At 48.7% G+C, this 19,603-nt stretch overlaps 1 protein-coding gene across 3 annotated transcripts in view; it reads right to left on the bottom strand.

Annotated features, from left to right (window-relative positions):
- The window catches only part of CCND2 (cyclin D2), a 32,623-nt gene extending 14,808 nt beyond the window's left edge, over nt 1-17,815 (bottom strand). For 2 of the 3 annotated variants that reach the window (XR_011697417.1, XM_071551473.1), the window contains exons 1-4: nt 16,900-17,815; nt 15,221-15,436; nt 12,448-12,607; nt 1,119-1,249 (exon numbers count right to left, since the gene is read on the bottom strand). Coding sequence is in view for 2 of the 3 variants with exons in the window: in XM_071551473.1 (XP_071407574.1) it covers nt 1,119-1,249; nt 12,448-12,607; nt 15,221-15,436; nt 16,900-17,094 (702 nt within the window). In the remaining variant the exon portion in view is untranslated. The remainder of the gene's footprint in view (nt 1-1,118; nt 1,250-12,447; nt 12,608-15,220; nt 15,437-16,899) is intronic. The other variant, XM_071551474.1, reaches the window with a different exon arrangement.
- Between the last annotated feature and the right edge of the window lie 1,788 nt (nt 17,816-19,603).

Genomic DNA, 19,603 nt, shown 5'->3' with positions numbered 1-19,603 from the left:
GGAGAGTTGGGATTGTTCAGCTTGAAGAAGAGATGGATTTGGGGTGACCTCATTGTGGCCTTGCAGTGCCTGAAGGGAGCCCACAAGAAAGACGAAGAGAGACTATTTCCAAGGGCCTGGAGTGACAGGACAAGGGGAATGGCTTCAAACTGACAGAGAGCAGGGTTAGATTGGATATTGGGAAGAAATTCTTCCCTGTGAGGGTGGAGAGGCCCTGGCACAGGTTGCCCAGAGAAGCTGTGGCTGCCCTATCCCACGAAGTGTCCAAGGCCAGGCTGGATGGGGCTCTGAGTAACCTGGGCTAGAGGGAGGTGTCCCTGCCCATAGCAGGGGGTTGGAAAGAGATGATCTTTAAGGTCCCCACTATAAGCATTCAAAATTGGAAAAGTCCCTTTTTCTGTGCAAATCTAGTTCAAATCAGAAGAAATGGGAAGCCACAGAAGTGCATGTGAAAATGAGGATCAATCTGACTGTAAGGGAAAAAAAGACATCAAAATTCTCTCCTGTATTTGGTAAACTGGACTACTTACTCACTTCCTTCAAGCCAAAGATTTTTAGATGATCACAGACTGTGCCAGCATTTTTCACAGAATCACAGACTATTCTGAGTTGGAAGGGACCCACAAGGATCATCGAGTCCAACTCTTAAGTCAATGGCCCATACAGGGGATTGAACCCATGACCTCGGGCCTTATTACAACCAAGTTTTAACCAGCTGAGCTAATCTCAGGGTCATGGCCCTGTGAGGGCCAAAGAGCAGTTTCAAGGTTGCAAACACAGGGCCAACACCACCACAAGACCTCCTGGTTTACTTTATGCCCCAGGGAATGCTGCCTGCCTGCTTGTCCCATCACTCAGCATACCCAAGGGGGCTGTGACACTGGACCACCAGTGAGGGCAGGCAGAGCAGCCTCTCCCCACCAAGCTGCTGAACCAGTAAGGCTGAATAAAAATTGGTCCTGGGAGTCCAAGGAGCTTTGGAGATTCAAAGGCTGGGTTCATGCCTGCAACTAACTCCAAAAGCATCCCCCCTGAGCTTTCAGGATCAGGACACCTTTCACAGCCTGGTGCTCCACTGTGCCCTCAGCAGTGAAAGGAGAGGAATGCTGGACACTCACCACATCTGTGTTTGTGATCTTGGCCAGGAGGTCCGTGAGGCTGTCCCCATCATCGAGCTGAAGGCCACAGATGGCTGCTCCCACACTTCCAGTTGCTATCATTGATGGTGGGTACATGGCAAAGTTAAAATCTGCAGGAACAGATCTGGGAATTAGTCCAAGCCCAGGCCAGAAAAGCTGCAAAACATCAGAGGCAAGCAATATAAAAAAAAACCCCACACCCAAGAATAAAACCCGGGGAAGGAGAAGAAAGGGAAAAGTGCCACTCTTTTTGGTCCCGTGGAGCTCATTAGTCACACTGCTCATCATAAGCAGTCAAAGGAGGGGGAACAGACCTGCAAATTAAAATGGAAATGCAGTTCTCTCTTTTATTCTCACTGATGCATAAAGTAAACCTGGACAATTTTTATAGTCTTTCCTTAGTTTTAAAGAAAAGGAAAGAGAAGAAGGAGGCATTCTGTAATTTATGTCAGAAATTTGGGTCTTGGTCACATTAGACCCCTCTGTATAACTGGAAAATCAACTGGAATAAGGTATCACAAAGGACCAAAATGAGAGTTTTAGTCACGTCAATTTTTAAAGACTTAATTAATTCGAGCATTTAAAGACCTGTCCAGGAAAGAGATTTTAATTAACAGTTCATCTTTACTACCTTAGCAATTAGGAAGTGAGAACACTTACAGCCCATAGCTACGTAATCAAAGGAAAAAACAAAGATGCCATTTGTCATTACTACTATTTCTTAATAAACAAGCTCAAAATGCATTTCAGAACTTCCTCTTGCACAACTGTGAAATCAGGAGAAAAAATAAAATAAAATCCTGGTCTTTATACAGCAATTTCATGGGCTAGGATGCTGCCGTAGGCACTGGTTTATCAGCATGTCTTACTAAAGACCATTTTCAGGAGATCTCCTACATCATTTGACATATTCCTAAAATGAAACTTGATCTGTACGTTCTTTGGTTCAATAACAACTCATTAATAAACCTTCCTCTAACCAGTTTTCAACTAGGGAGACTGGTGGTGAATGCAGAGTAAAACAAAGCAATACTTACTATGAAATAATTAAATAATATATACTATATATAAAGTAAATAAATAATATGAAATAAACCACAAGCAATATATTCAGTCTATAGAAACAGATTATTACAGAAAACTGCCCAACTGCAGATTCCAAATCCTTTCTGTGCATCCAGCAAAATTCTATAAGCCTGTTTATGCCTGAGTAACCATACACGGAGAGTTGTTCTCAGCCTCCCAGACTCTGAGCTGGCAGACACTTCAATAGCTGTGCAGACAGCATGTTCTTCTCCAGGCTGGAACATGTCCCTGGGATTGCAGCAGTCCAGCAAGAATGGGACTTGGGTCATAGCATTCATCCAGATGGACTGGAAGGGCCATGTTAGAAGTGGGGAGAGAAGAGGAGTCATAGAAATCCTGACATGGATTTATTTGTCTCACAAAGTCACCAGGAGGTGATAAACTGCAAGCCCATCATTGCACGCTGCTTCCTACCAGGGGAGCTCAGCAGTCACCTCACTCTGACAAACTCTTCTGAAGGAGCAAATTCCCACTCCTTGAAGCAAGGAATATGGACTACCATTATTCCAAAAAGTATTTTTAAAATATGGACTACTGTAATAGTAAGAACTCATTGTACATAGGAAAGCTGATTCTTAGAAATGAAATTATACTGGCCCTGCTAATGAGTGAGTCAACAGGAGAGCCTTGACTCCTGAGTGCAGGACACAGCCCTAAGGATGGTGATCTCAGCAAGGTAACAGGAATTGCACTTCCATGACTGCACTTCCAGCCAGTCATTAGTGGTGTCCCTCAGGGATCACTGTTGGGACCAGTTCTCTTTAATATCCTTACTGATGACTGTGATGAGGGGATTGAGTGAACCCCCAGTGAGTTTGCAGATGACACCATGCTGGGTGGGAGTGTTGATCTGCTGGAGGGCAGGAAGACTGTGCAGAGAGATCTGGACAGGCTGGATTGACGGGCTGAAGGCAATGGGATGAGGTTCAGCAAGGCCAAGTGCTGGGTCCTGCCCCTGGGTCACAATACCTCCTGCAGCTCCAAGCTGGGGCACAGAGACTGGAAAGTGTCCAGTGGGAAAGGCCCTGGGGGTGCTGTGACAGCAGCTGGACATGAGCCCAGGGGTGCCCGGGTGGGCAAGAGGCCAATGGCACCTGGCCTGGATCACGAATAGTGTGGCAGCAGGACCAGGGCAGGGACTGTCCCCTGTACGGGGCACTGGGGAGGTCACACCTCAAACCCTGTGTCCAGTTCTGGACCCCTCCCTGCAAGAACATTGAGGGGCTGGATCAAGTCCAGAGAAGGCCAACAGAACTGGGGAAGGGGTCTGGAGCACAAGTCTTATGAGGGAGAGCTGAAGGAGTTGGGGGTGTTGAGCCTGGAGAAAAGGAGGCTCGGGGAGACCTTCTCACTCTCTACAAACTTCTGACAGGAGGCTGTAGCCAGCTGGGGGCCAGGCTCTTTTTCCAGGTAACAAGAGACAGGACAAAAGGAAATGGGGTATGGTTTAGTGGTGAACATGGCAGTGCTGGGTTAACAGCTGGACTCAATGATCTGAAAGGTCTTTTTCAACCTTAGCAATTCTATGATCAAAATAATTTTCACATTTACCTCATGTGGTTTTATACAAACCAGTATACACCAGTTAACAAAAGCCCAACATGAAGAGCAAGAATGATTAAAAGACTCTGATAACAGGAGGTTTTTATAAAGGCTGAAAGTGTTTATGTGCCTGAATGACTGTCCAGTGTCCTCCTGGTCCAGAGAGCAAATCACAAAATGCTGTGAAATTTAAGAATGGTCAAACATTTATGGAAGACACTTCACATGCCCAAAATCTGCTCCCACCTACACTGAGTGATTCCTCAGCAATCCCACAAATTTCTTCATAAACGGATAAATTAAAGCAGACTACATTCTCCACAGCTCTGTTTCTCCTCTAGCACACATTGCATTTCCTGGGGATTGCCAATCCCACATGCTATGATTGGTGTGAACAAGGCTTCCTTCACATGGCCAACATGACACTAAGTTGGGAAACAACTGCTGTGTTGGATCTTTGGACTTTACTGAAGTAACTTTGGTTACTACGGGTAGCAATGGACTTTGCATGATTTACCCCTCCTTGTCTCGAGTTTTGGGAAAGTTGTAATAAAAAGATGATGCGAAGCCTTTCAAACCTGTGTTTGGACAGTCCCTACTGAAACAAAGATGGAGAGGGTGAGAACTGAGACCCACTCTGCCCCACTCATCATTTGAGCCAGCAGCAGGCAGAAATGGTCTGGACCCACACCCTTATCCAAGGGCACCGAAACCCCACGGAGCAGCTTCACCCAGACCTGGGCGGCCGATGGGGAGCCTCAAGCAGGAACTCCCATGTACTGCATTCCACGCTCACCACCAGGCAGAGCACAGGACACAGGCCCAGTCTGCCCTCTGAACTTCCTTGCCTCCTAAGGGCTTGCACCAAGACCTCCACGTTCTCCCAACACCGGTGTTCTCGTGGCTGATTTTATACCTACTCCCAGAAACTGTCTTCCTAGGAAGCTGAATAAAGAGGCACAGTGTCCCTGCCAGCCAGCACTGCTGTAGGTCTGCTTCCACGTGGGGTCACATGTGAACATTTCTATGCCCAATAACCTTGTTAGTTCCCTTAATGTCATTCATAATGCAAATGAGACAGCGAGCGAATAGCCAGAGGCCCAGAGTGACTAAAGCTCAGCATCCAGAAAGTCTTACATCGCCTCTAGCTTTAAACTAACTTCCCTCCATAACAAGCACCATAAACTTGGCTATCAAAGCTACACATGCCCAGTCTTTGTTGTACAACAGGCAGCGATTTGTATCACTGGCTTCTATTTTTAGCATATTAATTAACTACTGCAACTGGTGAGGCAAGTGTCTCCAACTGGAGAGTGTGGCACCATTGTCTGGAGTCATCACCTCATCTCGCGCTATTGAAAATCACGGCATTGACCCTCCTGCTGATATGAATTTAACCTGACATGCCCACAAAGGAATGGGGGGTGGTGCACCAATTTTGTGCACATGGTTCTCCACATCACTCTGGACCCTATTAGTGTGGAAAGAGCTCACTGAAAGAAAAGGAGACACATTGTGCTGGGCCACCTAGAGGGTTGAATAGAAAAGGCTGAGGAAAAGAGCAGGCAGCAGAATAAAGGCCATAATTAACATATTTCCATATTCAAGCAAAGCAATAACTACGTGAAATGTTTGTCAAGGTGCAATGGAAGCATAAATATTAAGCACTGCATCTGAGGGGATGCAGAACTGCCCTTTAGAGTCTTTTAGATTCCATTGAGAAATTCAAAACAAGTTTTTTGCATGCTTTTATCAATTATAAACCTCTACCTCTGCTTTCTCCATGACAAACCAAGGCCTGCCATCCTCACTCTCTTTTCACCCAGGTAGAACAGATCCCCAGAATTAAATCAAAAATTTGCCCCAAGATCAATTAGATAGATGATAGATGATTGATTGATAGATGATAGATAGATAGATAGATAGATAGATAGATAGATAGATAGATAGATAGATAGTAGGTAGGTAGATAGATAGGTAGATAGATAGATAGATAGATAGATAGATAGATAGATAGATAAAGGGGGAGACAGAGGACCTAAACATATGAAGCTGAGACATGTGTTTTTACTTCCAATTTTTGTTGTATATGATGAACTCTGAACTACAGGTGAAATTTTATACAAAGCTCTTCTCCCTGGACACCTGAAATTTTACGCAGATCACTTTTTCCTGCACACCTGAGCCAGGGCTATGGGGAAAATGCTTCTTTCAGACCTTGGATATTGGGCATCCACAGCCTTCATTGAAGGTATGGCTCTGACTCTAACTTTGTTGTGATTTATAGGTTTATATGATGGGCTTGATGATCTCAGAGGTCTCTTCCAACCTAATTGATTCTGTGATTATGCCACTCCCATGGGAAAGTACAAAAGAGTCTTGTTGTAATTTAGAGGAGTGGTGTCACAATGTGTAGGCAACAAGAATCCAAGCATAGGAACACTTCCAGGGGAGATACTGGACTGTCAGAAAGCAGGACGTGCTTTACTTTCTATTCCCTGGCAATAAACACTAGAAACCATCTCAGTCCCATTTCAGTATCACCTGTTTCCTCAAGGGCCTTAGAAACAAGGGACTAAATATCCAGGCTGAATGCGTTTGGTGTGTCAAAGCCAGGTGGGGGAATTCTCTTCCTTCTCACAATGACCCATGTTGCTGCTCTGGCTGCTGGTTGTGTTTTTGAGTAGCTCATTTTCATCTCTGTAGTTTGACAGAGGTTTATTTTCAGAGTTGCAACTACAGAAATGGAAACTGCTGTTTTAAGGAAGCCAATGCTTCTCACAGTGTGGTGAGGGGAAAAAAAGAGGAAAAAGGGTATGTTACCTCCATTAGAAGAACAAGTATTGATACACCAGTTTTTAAACCATCTAGAGATAATGGTCACAACCAGCCCCAAACTTCATCCAATCAATGACTGTACGATTAAGACAAGCATGGATCTATATTTAACTATCTAAGTTTAAAAGAAAGGTCTAAGGGAAACAATGGAAGTAGTGGATTTAATTCTTGCCTGTTCTGATTCAAATGCAATTCCAGTGTTGGTGTGCTACTCTTTTTTTCAAATGCAGTTGGTTTTAACTTCATTGGCCACTTTTTGTTCTTGCTCTCATATTTCTATACAACACTGCAGATTTGGCCCATGTTAAACCCATTTTGCTTTTAAAGGCAAAACCAGAAGAGTCTTCAGCCCTTCAAAAAAAAAGCCATGGCAGTGCCAAGTACAACCCAACAAAAAACTGTCAGGTAAAACAAGATGCAGACAGGCTTCCATTCTCTGAGCAGGAGGGAGGGCAGACACCTAATTCTGTTCCTGGCCTCCAGTAAGACAAGCAGTATTTGGCCTTTACACAAATGGGTCTGAAGTATCCTAAATGCTGGTAATTCATCACAACTGTTGAAATGAGGTAAAGACACAGAAACACATTACATACTATTAGCAGTCATCACATTATGCTCATTAGCTGATTTTAAATACTACTTCTTAAAAACTGTTTGCACTGGTTATTCTTTCCACTTATTCTGTACCTTCCTTAGGGAAGCCTAACCAAGGAAAAGGATGATGTTAGTGCTCGAACCACCGAAAGGTGAGACCTGCAGCTGGTAGGAAAGAGGGCAATGCATCTGGCAGCTCTCAAATTATGCCAGCTTGTATCAGCACAGGCTCTCTTGCCACATTTCCTTCCACCTCATCTTCCCAGACTTGACTGGTCATGAAACATTTCCCAGGCCCTGATTACTTGCTGATGGCAATCCCTTGGTTCTTGTGCTTCCATTTGTCTGGAGAGCTCAATCTATTGATATGAGCTGCCCTTCCCAGCAACAAGCAATAAATTCATTTGGATTACTCTTTCTCTGCCATGCAAAATACCTTTTATTTCCAAAGAGATTAATTCACACAATAAAGCCTCTGCAGACTTTCCCTTTGCAGAGAACATGGCCCAAATAAAACTTGTATCACACTTTGCAGGGCCAGAGCCCAGTAACTTACACTGGATGAGAAGGTAATGCATAGAAGGCTTGCTCAGCAGGAGTCCTGAGGACCAGACATGTCTCTTTGTACTACAAAGCATCCTGTGTGGTTACCCTCCAGATCACTACTAGGGTTGTGGGCCTCATCTTGCAGTCTTTGCTCAGACAACACTTCCATAGAACTTCTGTCTGAAGAAGGACACAGGATTTGGCCCAGAAGTTAAAAAAAGGCCTTCTCAGCTTTCAAGTGCAGATGATTAATGTCCCAGAGACAGTGGGCAGAGGTTTGGCACACTATACAAAACTGACTTACAGCTGAATTTTTCCTTTTCTTAGTCTCTTTGCTGACACAGGCTCTGAAAGTCACTGCTCTGAGATGCTGCACTGTCTCCATCATGGGAATATCCCACTTGCTGAAGGAGTCATAGAGAAGAGACCATGCAAAGGGCTGAGTCTAGGGTTTGACATAAGTTGCCTTCTGTCTCTGCAAGCCTGCCGACACTTTTGCTTCCAAGTTTTGCCTGCCACTCAACTAAAACCCTGGGCAGCTCCTCAATGAGATGAGTCTCTCTGTTAACAGCTCGTGTTCAAAGACAGGCAGCTGCTCTTCTGTGAGTGCACAGACTGTCCTTCCTCAAAACCCACCAGTCCCTTTCAGGCTTTCACACAGAAAGGGGTATCCTGCACCAAAACCAGTGGCATGTTCAGCCTCCAAAAACAGAGTGGAACACAAGGAAGCATCTGTGCATCTGTGACTCTGAACAGGATGGAAGAAGAAATGAAGGGCACGCTGAACTCAAGGAAACAATGCATGGGTCTCTTTTCAGCAGCAGTGTGGCATCTTCCACACACACCTCTGCAACCACTGCCCTCTCCCGCTCCTCCAGAAGTGATCCCCTGGCTTGGAGCATAGCACAGCAAAATGGTCAAGCCCTGAGAAAAGTTTTCCAAACTGTGGAGTGCTGTGCAAAGAGATAGAGGGAGAATGAAGGGTGCAAAGCAATGAACAGATGGAGGTGTGGGCAAAGGAGAAAAGCAGCAAGATCCCAGTGAGCAAAGGAAGGCTCACAGATAAACAGGATCCTCTCATGCTGAAGAATCACTGAATCACAGAATCATCAGGGTTAGAATGGACCTCTGGGAAATCCACTCCAACCCCCTGCCAAGGCAGGGTCACCTGGAGCAGGTGACACAGCAACGTGTCCAGGTGGCTTTGGAATGTCTCCAAAGAGAGAGACTCCATGCCCTCCCTGGGCAGCTGTTCCAGTGCTCTGCCACCCTAAGTGCAAAGAATTTCTTCCTCATGTTGAGGTGGAACTTGCTGTGTTTTAGTTTATGGCCATTGCTCCTTGTCCTGTCACTGGGCACCGCTGGAAAGTCTGGCACCATCCTCCTGGCACCTGACTTTGAGACATAAATTTATATGGATTGATGAGATCCCCTCTAAGTTCATCATGTCAATCTATACACTCTTTCTGTGCAGTGAGCAAGCTGGAAGAAACCTGTCCTACACATGAGCAATTCCTAGCTAACAGATCAGCTCTCTCCCAATAACAGCTCTCTGTCTCCATGGCCACAGCACTGGCAGCACCACCAGGGATGCTGCTTTCATCCCATTCTCATGGAAAAGGAGACTTCTGAAACCACTGTGAGTGCAGGGCTATAGGAAAAGAGAACTTTTTATTCAGGGAACAACCTTCTGTCTTGCTCAGCAGCCGTATGTTCAGATGCAACCAAGGGCAAAGAGGGATACATTCCAGTTCCAGTCATGCTCATGTGAATCATTAATCACTGCAAGGACTGGGGAGAGGCTGTGGGTTTATATCCAGACAGATTGTTTCATGAACTGGGCTCAAAATAAAGGCAAAGAAATGGAGAGAGTGCCAAACTGATCAAATGGGATTGAAGGAATATACAGAAGGACAGAGTTATCACCTCCTTTTGCAGGCGGTTCAAAGGGAAAGAGAATAGAGACGAGTATCAAAGTAACACCCACTAACTGTTGGTGGTTCCTTCCCTCTCTGTCTGCTGACACAAAGTGTTGCAGGACTGAGATCACAGCCGGCTCTGTACAGCAGGGAACACTTGGGAATTTCAGCTATAATGTAATGTTTTTGCTGGGAAATTAAAATGGAGCAGCTGGTGAAGAAGAACTCAGACTAGAGGATTAAAGTCCAAAATATGCCAGATTTTGGATGATACACTAAAGAACAAGTACTTGACAGCAGAGAAAGCTTGCTGAGATGAATCAGGATTCACTGCTGTGCTCCAGACCAGAGCTGTGAGGCAGGCAGAGGTCAAGTCTGGGAACAGTAAAGAGTCAAACCCAGGCTAAAAACACACATGGAGGGAACAAGGGAAGAGCAAGCCACATGTCAAAGGAGGTCATATTGCTGAAAGAAGGCGAATGGGGAAATGAAACACTAGGCTTAACCTGAGCTGGTGGAGAGCAGCAGCTTTGAGGGAGAAAGAGAAAGAAGAAACAGAGCAGCTGATGAGAGTTCTGCAAGAAACAGGACAAGAAAAGGAAATAACTGGATCTGGAAGGAAGTCTGATGAGAAGGGGCTTTTCTTCAAAGAGCAGCAGTGAAAGGGAACTAAAGCAGTAACAACATTTCTGTAATGGAAACGGGGTAGGAGTTAGCTGTAAACTGGGAATGTGGGAGTGAGGCCTTGGGTAAGATCTTTGCTTTCAAAATGGCAAAGGGTTGTGGGTCCTCTTCAAAACTAAATGCCAGAACAGTGGTCTGTGGAAAATGGCATGAGAGGAAAAGAAAACCTACAGCCAGCACCACAGTGCCCTGACTTTTGGGAAGCTCTGTACGCAGAACTATGTCTTTAATTTGTAAGAATTAAAAGCACTCTTGACTTGCTGCCTCTTTAAACTCTTCGTAAAGGACTTCAGTTCATGCAGCGGAGACATATAACATTAGAAGGAAATCACATGCGGGAAACACATGAGGGAACTGCATGACTGAGCTTAAAGGATGGAAAGGGGATACTGTTTGGAGCTCAGTAAAAGGACTACTAAAGCATGGAGCTAACCATCAAAGAATTCATGGAGTGGAAAGAAACCATAGACTTTGGAGACTCCTTCATGGGCCCCAGTCTTGCAACAGTTTGATTATATGGAAAACTTCAAGGGCAAAGGATTATAGACCGGGATTTGAGAAGTTAACGTAATGAAATTTTAGGCCACTGAAGAAAATTTCTTCTTGGATAAAAGAAAAACAAACCAGAACACTATTGTAGGAAGTGGAGGCAACAAAAGAGAGGGAAAGTTGGTCTGGTTTGGAAGATCATATGCAGATATGTTGGAGGTTGATGGCTGATGGTGATGTGAGGATCCAGAGAAATGTCCATGGGAAAGGTGGTGTGAATGAAGTAAGGGGAGGAGGCAAAGAAAGAAGGCAAAGCTGATTGAACATATTAATCCTAAAGTACATAGCTAATTAGTCTGAAATGACTGATGAATTACCCAGTGATTCTGCAGAATTTGAACAATAATATTTATATTGAGCCCAGTGGTTTTTTTGTCTGAAAAGGATCATGCAGTAGTGGGAAAAAAAGGGAAAGCCTGAGCATCATGGTAACCAGAAAGTCAATTACCCTAACACAGCCCATATACAATTCTCTAAAACAGACCAACAGAGGTAGGAAAAACTGGTCTACACTGTAAAAGCAGTCACCACATCTTAAATACCAAGAGGCAGGCACAGCAGCAGACATTCAAACCCAAAGCTGCACTCAGTCTCCATTTCCTCTCTGCAAATACACAAATGGAATAGTTCCTATCACAAAGGACTAGGTATGTCAAACTACTGAGTTCAAACACTGAGCCATACACTACTTGATGGTAACTCTGGAAAATACTGCATGCTGTTTGTCTGTTCCAGGTTTAGCTTCCAAAAAATGGTCTCACCATTAACCCTTTGGATGAAAATTAAGTGTACACTTATTTTCTAGAAGCCACTGAGGGGAAAAAACTCAAACAACAAAAAACCCCAATAAAACAAAACTTATTTTGCAGACAGGTATAAATTAAAACCCTTACTTCCACAGAAGCATCTCATCTAAAATCTTCAGAACTGTATTCAGAACTGTATTCAGCCATATGACAAAAAAAGGAGTGTAATGGTTCCTAAGGACAGAATTGTTTCACTGCTTTCTTGAAGCGAAGTTAGAGAAAGAGTCCAAATGTTTCTTTAAAAAAAAAACCTTCTGAATTGTCATTCTCTATGTTCAAGGATGTGGTAATATCACACATGTTAAAATACTATTTTTACCTTTTATCTGGACAGAGTCCAGTTAATGAAAAATTTACGAATACATTCACGCAATGCATTAGGCCAGTACATTTTGGGTTAATGTACTGCAACAGCTTCCTATATTTTGGCTGTCCCACATCCGTCCTTACAATCAATCTTCAAAAATATTAGTGAGTGGATAAAGCAGAGAACAGTGTGATGTAACCCAGTCTTACAGACTTCACTGCACAAGCACTGCAGGGCCAGGACTGCAACTGCACTGCAGGTCCCTGTTGCAGGAATTCTGGTTCTACACAGTCCGGGGGCCTGAGTCACATCAGTTTCACAGGACTCAGCAGCTCCTCCCACATCATTAAGGATGCAGGGATGATGTATCACCAGTAACAAATCTGCCCTTTCACCTCACAGCAAGCAGCAGATGCCCCCAGAGCCCCTCAGCCTACCTGTGGCACAAAGGGCAATGAAGGTCTGTGCATGCTTCCGGATCAAAAGCAACTTGTCTTTAGGGAGAGGCACCTTCCTTAGGATGTGTTCGATGAAATCGTGGGGAGTGACAGCTGCAAGGTTCCACTTCAACTTCCCCAGCACCACCAGCTCCCATTCCTGCAGAAGCGGGACGAGAGGAAGAGAAGCCAAGCCATAAATACCCTACTTCACTTATTTCTGATTATAACTTTATCACTTGCTAAATTGGTTTTGCTCAAGCCATTTTTTCCATATGCCTCTACTGCTTTGAAGTTGTTGACTTTAAATTCTTTTTTTTTAAAACACCAGAAATGTCAAGCTCTACTGAAAATGAGACCTGGCAGCTCCTGCCAAGGTTTTACTTTTCTTTTTTTTGCATCCAGTGCAGAATGCCCACCCAGAAAGTTTAGCCTGCAATTAGATATTGCCAAGGTCACTGTGGTCCTTTCCTAGTAACTTCTTTTAAATGGTTATAGTCCTTACTTTATAGCCATTTAAAGCTCTAGGGATAGCCAAGCACAAAAATAACCTATACATTCCTTTTTTCAAAAGGGCAAGTTAGCTTGATGGCATTCCCTCCCAAAACTGTATTCAAAATGTCCTGCACATAAATCTGATGGTGCTTAAACTACTCCAAGACAAGCTTTGCAGGAAGGAAACGCAGACAACACAGCCAAGAAGTAGCCTGTGTAAATTATCTGCCAGTAAATCACATAGGATCCATTCCCACATTCTTTGCACATCCAAAACTCCCAGTGAAATCAAAGGAAAACCTGGGTGTGTATGTAACTACTGGCCATTCCCCGCAGTGGGAATCCATGTGGAAACAGAATCACCAGATCCAGCCATGGGATTCAAGCAGGGCTAGACCTAAACTAAAACCAACTTTGGAATACCAGAAAGTGAACAAAGCTCAGGCCCTCAGCTTGCCTGCTGTCTCATCCAGCAGCTCTTTGCTATTAACTGAACTCCACACGCCGGTTCCTGTGTCCCAAAGATACGCCATCCCAACAGAGCCCAGCATGGCACAGAGCCCCCGCTGAGCTCGTGGAGCTGGCAAGTTGCAAAGGAGCCCAGGAGACGTCAACCAGTGTTGCTGAGAGACCATAAACATGGACCCTACAGTGCCATTTCTGCAGTCTGAATAGTTGCCCACTTTAACTTTCCTTCAGGCATTCCTACTGGATTATGACAGAGCCATCCATTGCTTGAAAAATCTCACATGCACATATATGCAAAAGGCCACAAAAATCAGGTGGGTTTCTTTTCTTTCTCAAGAAAACCTGTAAAACGTTTCAACATAATGGCAATTATATGAACTGAAGACTGCTCTTCCCAGTATTACTGATGTGACAGGTTTTGATGTGGAACAGCAACTCTGGAGGACTGAATACAGGGAAGCAATTAAAACACATGCTGAAATCCACGTGGCTACAGTCCGATAAAAAAGTAGGGACACCATTCTGCATCTTCTTACATGGGGACCACAACACTTCCCCTTCTAGTCCATTCCACTAATGACAACTCATGTCCATGAGTTTGCAGGGTTTGCAGGGCAAGGCTCTTTACTCTTCGGAAGCACGAGCTCCCACCCCTCCCCAGAGGGAATTCCCAGTGATTCAGAGGAGAAATTCTCCTGGGATTCAGATGGCCATGTGAATCTCTTTGAATTCCCAGTGATTCATAGGACAAACTCTCCTGGGATTTGGATGGCTACTTCCATCTCTCCAACAGAGCATCCATGTCACCAAGGGGCTCTTGTGCGTGCCCAGCGCTCTACACCACCAGGTAAATGCTAGTTATTCCCTTCAGTAATTAGTAGTTATTCCCTTCAATAATTATTAGTTATTCCCTTCAATAATTATCAGTTTGTTTTGTGTTTTGCTGTGTTTATCCCTGGAGAAGCAGCAGGCACAGGGTGGTTGAACTGACACAGGATGGGTCAGGTTGGAAGGGACCACAGTGGGTCATCTGCTCCAACAGGGCCATTCCCAGAGCACATAGCACAGGATTGCATCCAGGGGTTCTGGAATATCCCCAGTGGGGGAGACTCCACACCCTCTCTGGACAATCTGCTCCAGTGCTCAGGAAATAAGTTCTTGCTCATGTTCAGCTGCAACTTCCTGGGCATCAGTTCCTGCCCATTCCTCTTGTGCCATCGCTGGGCACCCCCGAGCAGAGCCTGGTCAATCCTCTGTGATGGTTATTTATACACACATATAAGTACCACCTGCGTCAGTGATAACCTGCAGGGTGCAGCTACCTCGAGGCGCAGGGCAGCCACCCCCTCGCACTTCCCCAAGGCGGATCCCCCGGGAATTCCTCGGGAGTGGCTCTCCAGCAGGGAAAAGGGGGGCATCCCGCGGCACCCCGCCCCGCCCCGGCAGCGCCGCGTTGCTGCCGCCAGGGGGCGACGCCGCGCCGCCCGCCCCGCGCACGTGCGCCCGGCGAGGTCCCCCCGCGGGGACACCGGGACACCCGCCGGGGCAACCACAGCACAACCCCTGCAACCGCCATGCCCGCGCGTGAGGCGGGACGCGGCTCGCGGCGCCGCATGGCACGACTTCGGGTGACAGGGATGTCCCCATGCGTGTCCCCCACCTCCCCGCTTGACCCCCGAGTGTTTCAGCGCTTTGTGGCTATTCAGAAACCTGGGAAAAGCACGGGCTTCTTTTTAAAAAAAGGCCTGGGGTGAGTGGCGAAGTGATGGGTGCCAGAGAGGGGCAGGGAAGCGATGCTGGCGCTGCTTACCAGCAGCTCTTGGGGTTTGATGGAATTGTCCGTGTATATGCACAGCTTCTCGGCTGTGAGGGGGATTGTCTCTTTCAGCTTAGAGGCCAGGAACATGCACACTGCCCCCAGCAGCTGCAGATGGCACTTCCGAGTGGGCACCACAGCTAAGAATCTGTCCAAGTAATTCATGGCCAGGGGGAAAACTTCTTCTTCGCACTTCTGCTCTTCGCAGACCTGCAGGCGAGGAGCGTGGGGAGGGATGGATGGGGTGGCGGGGAAAGGGGGGATGCACAGAGGGGGTGGGAAGAGACAAAAAGAGACAAGAAGGAAAAAATAATTAAATGAGTGAACCCACGGAACAAGACCATTGCCTCCCTTGCTTGGGCTCCTGCTATTTTTGTTTTCCGGGGAGCTAAATTTTGGGGGAGGGGGAGATCTCTGGAGAGGCCGGGAAGGCTGTCAATCGGCTTTCACATTCCTTTAGTTCATTCAGTAAGAAATGAATTCAAGACACTGTGTGGGAGAGCCGAAAAGCCCCATCCAGCAAGCAGCAAAGCGAGCAGTCTCTGACTTTTTTTTTTGCGACCCAATTTTTCTTTTTTTACTTCGTCATATTTTCAAAAAATCGATAAAAAATATCAAAACTTCCCCGGGGGTCGCGGTTTCGGGGCCGGCGGCATCCCGGGACGATTTCCTATCGTTTCCGACAATTGCAAAAATTCCCCCGCGGGGTGTCCCCCAGCCCTGCGCCCCCGATCCCGCGTCGGGGGGGAAGGACGGGAAACACAGCGAGGGCGAGGTGGGGTGGGGAGAGCCCGAGCCGCCTGGATCCTTTCAGCAGGGAGCGAGCGGCAAAATTCTTTCAAAAATTCACCAAAAATCGCAGCGGCGGAGAAAAAGCACAAATCGCACATGAAAACCAAGTGGGGAGTCTCGTCTTTCCAACACGGGGGGCTTCGCCCGGGAAAGGTGCCCCGCAAAGGAGATGCGAAGGGGCAAAGGATGGGTGGTGGGGGCAGTGCAAGGCAGGCGAGGCTGCGGTGCTCTGGGCCCGCAGCAGCACCGCCCGGCGCATCGGGTAGAACGGGGGGTTCGCCGCCCGCCCGACGGAGCCCCGACAGCGCGGGGGTCCCGCTCCGCCGCGCCGGGGGTCATTCCCGAGCCCCTGGGAAAGGAAGGGGACGGAAGCCCGGCTCGGCGCCGGCGAGCAGAATCCACATGCAGCGCAACATGGCGAGGAAAAGGCACGTCCTCCCCACTGCATACGTGGGCACGGAACCCTCGCCGGGCAAAACGCTGGGCACCCCCCGACCCTCGCCCCGCTCCGGGCGCAGCTCCCTTTTCCCACAAATGCCTCAATCTCAAGCGCTCCCGGAGGCGGCTTTGCTTTTGCTTGTTAATTGCAAATGACTTTTCCAACTCACCCACCACCATCGCCACCCCCCCCTCCATCCCAACACGCCGCGCTTCCTCCCCTCCTGCACCCGCTCCACGGAGCCCCCCGGAAAGGAGGAACTTCCCCCGCCGGCTGCCGGTGCCCCCCGCGCCCCTTGCGCACCGGGTGAGCTCAGGAAGCGGGGGACAAGAGGGGGCTCGGCAACCAGGAGTCCCAGGGCGAGCGGAGGGGCGAGAGGCTGCAGGGGGACAAGGGACGGGGCACGCTCTGCCTCCCCCCCGGCTTCCGAGGGTGTACAAACCTCCAGCATCCAAGTGGCCACCATCCTCCTCATGAAGGGCTGGATGTCCTTCTGGACGCACTTGAAGTAGGAGCACTGGGGCAGATACCTCTCCTCTATGGTTAGTAAGTTGTGCAAAACGCGGTCATCGTAGAGCAAGTTTGGGTCCGGCAGAGCTCTCCTCATGGGATCCACCTCGCAGCACAGCAGCTCCATGTTTCCAAAGAGATCTCCCTCTTTCTCTGATGGGAAAGGTTTTTTCTTTTTTCTTTTTTTTTCCTTTTTTTTTCTTTTTGGAGGGGGGAGAAAGGGGTGGGGAAAGAAGAGGGGTAGAGGAGGAGGGGTAGGTAGGTGGGAGGAAGACGGCAGGGCTTTCCAGCTCGTTCCTGCCTCCCTTGAAACTTGTCTCTCCCTCTCTCTTGATTTCTAGCCTAAAGTTGAAGCGAAGTGACGCAACTCGCTTGGGCAGGCAGTTCTCTCTCGCTTGTTATTATGGAGAACAGCAGCTGGTCAGACGTAACATCAAACGCTTTTTTTCTCCCTCTCTATAAGCTAACAAGGAACCAGGAGGCCCTCGTATAGGGACACACACACACGAATGACAGCTTCTCTTTTTCTTCCAGCATCCAAATTAAATCCGCTCTACGCTTTTCTTCTGCAGGAGCCTGTCCCGGTCTATTTCCCTCTTTTTTGTTTTATTGCAAGAAACTATGGGCTCCCCTCGGTACCCACCGAGACGATGGGGGAGAAGTATGAAATGTCCTTAACCTGCAGCCGGAGAGGGGGACAGAACTCCCTGCTAAGATCGAAGCCTTCAAAACCCCCTCCTAGAGGAGTGTGGGGTTCCGCGGCGCCTTCGGGGTGAACTCGAACAACGACCACGCTACTTCCTCCGACCAGGCGAACCGCTTGAGCGCTGCATGGTCACACTGATACAACTTTCTAGGAAACGCAGCGGAGGAGGGAGAGAAAGAGGAGGAGGGAGAAAGGTTGGAGGTGGGGAGGGCGGAGGGGGAGGTGAGAGGGGTTATGTCCCGTGACTTCCACTCTCATCGCACTTCGCCGGCAGTCTCTCCTTAAGCTGCAAAATGTGTCAGCTCCGCGGAGCAGCGCGGAGGCTCCCTGAGGGGAAGGAAAAGCGCTGCCGGGGCCGGCGCGGGGCGTGCGGGGCGCCTTATCCCCGCAGCGGCCGCCCCGCAGCCCCCTGCCCGTGGGCGGCACGGAGGGTGGGCTTGACGGATGGAGCGGGCGGGGGGGGGCGGTGGTCAGGCACAGAAATACCGCCTTAAAAGTGCGGGCGGGGGGAGTTTGGGGCGCCGCTTCCCTCCCGCTATTTGCATAGCCAATAGCTCTGGCGCTCTCGCCGCTGCGCGCTGATTGTTACCGGGCAGATTATATTTTAAGGACGCGTGGTGCCCCGGCATCGAGAACGGACCCGGAGGGATGGGGGCGAAGGGCAGCCCCCTCACCTGGACGCACGGCCGGTCACGGCAGCCGTAGGGGCGCCGCTGGCACCAGGGGAAACGGGGCGAGGGGCCGTCGATGCCCGCGAGTGGGCACAGGCGCCCCCTCCCACGCCAGCCCTCGCTCCTCCGCATCCAAACGGATGAGAGGGGTGGGACTGGCTTTGCCTATTCCCGTTGGAGTCCAGCGGCGAGCCTTCCCTGGCAAGAACCAACTGGTACGGCGCCGCACCGAACCCGCCTGTCGGAGCAAAGCGCTACTTGGCCGCCAAAAGAAAGCCAGCAGGAGTGTCGCCTCTCTCCGTCGCCCCCAGCCCTCGATAAAGCCGAGTAGCAGCATTGCTCCGCAAAATCAGCCCCGCGGGCCCCTCAACCCGTCCACGGAGCGAGAGACTCCCGAAACACCGGGAGCGTCGGGCACTGTGTCGCCCCTGGCATCCTTACCCCCCCGAGCCGCGGGCTTACCGGGGGCGGAATCGGGCACGGCTTGGCCTGGCAAGGCTCGCGTTTTAGGAGGGCGAAGGAAGGGAGCGAGGAGGGGACACCCCCCGCCGTCCGTCGAGGGCGGTGAGCGGGGACCCGCTGCGGCGCGGCGCGCTCCGTAATGAAAGGCTCTTTAACTTCCACCATTCATTTCCCCTTCCTGCCTACTCCTGTGAACAGGGAGCGTGTTGTGTCAGCGCACGTTTTCCTTCTCCAAACTTAAATTCATAAGCGCTCCCGTCTGGCTTTGTAGCCCGACAATGCAACGATTGTGATTTATGTGGGGTTTCGGAGGGGCGGGGAGGGTTGGAGGACAACGAGTGTCCTGATTGTCCGGCACCGACTTTCCGAAGTGGGGTGATGTCTGGGGCACGGCGGGGAAGGGATGCGGGGGGCCCTCCGCACCCCGCGATGGAGCGGCAGCCCGGGGAGTAGCCCAGGGCTACCTTTCTCTGTATGTGTCTGATGGAGGTGTCCCGTTAGCAAAACGAACAAACAAAAAACCGAAAACATCTCCCTAAATCAATAAATGGAAGCATTCCAGCTCTGCACGCGGAGGTGTCGGTGATCTGCAGCAACGTGAGGAAAAAAAAAAGGAAATAAAAGACCCACAAAAAAAAACAAAAACAAAAACAAAATATTTTCACCCGGTGAGACGGCTTTTATATGCGCGGTGCCCGTTTCCAGCCGGGAAACACCGGCCCAGGGAAGCCGCTGGCCCCGAGATGTCCCTTCGCCTTGTCCCCGTGCCCACGGGCGCTGCCACACGCGTTTGGGGG

Source organism: Pithys albifrons, chromosome 3 (genome assembly GCF_047495875.1).
Source record: "Pithys albifrons albifrons isolate INPA30051 chromosome 3, PitAlb_v1, whole genome shotgun sequence".
Lineage (NCBI taxonomy): Eukaryota > Metazoa > Chordata > Aves > Passeriformes > Thamnophilidae > Pithys > Pithys albifrons.
Note: the sequence above shows the minus strand (reverse complement) of the source record. Positions and strands in the feature narration are given on the sequence as shown.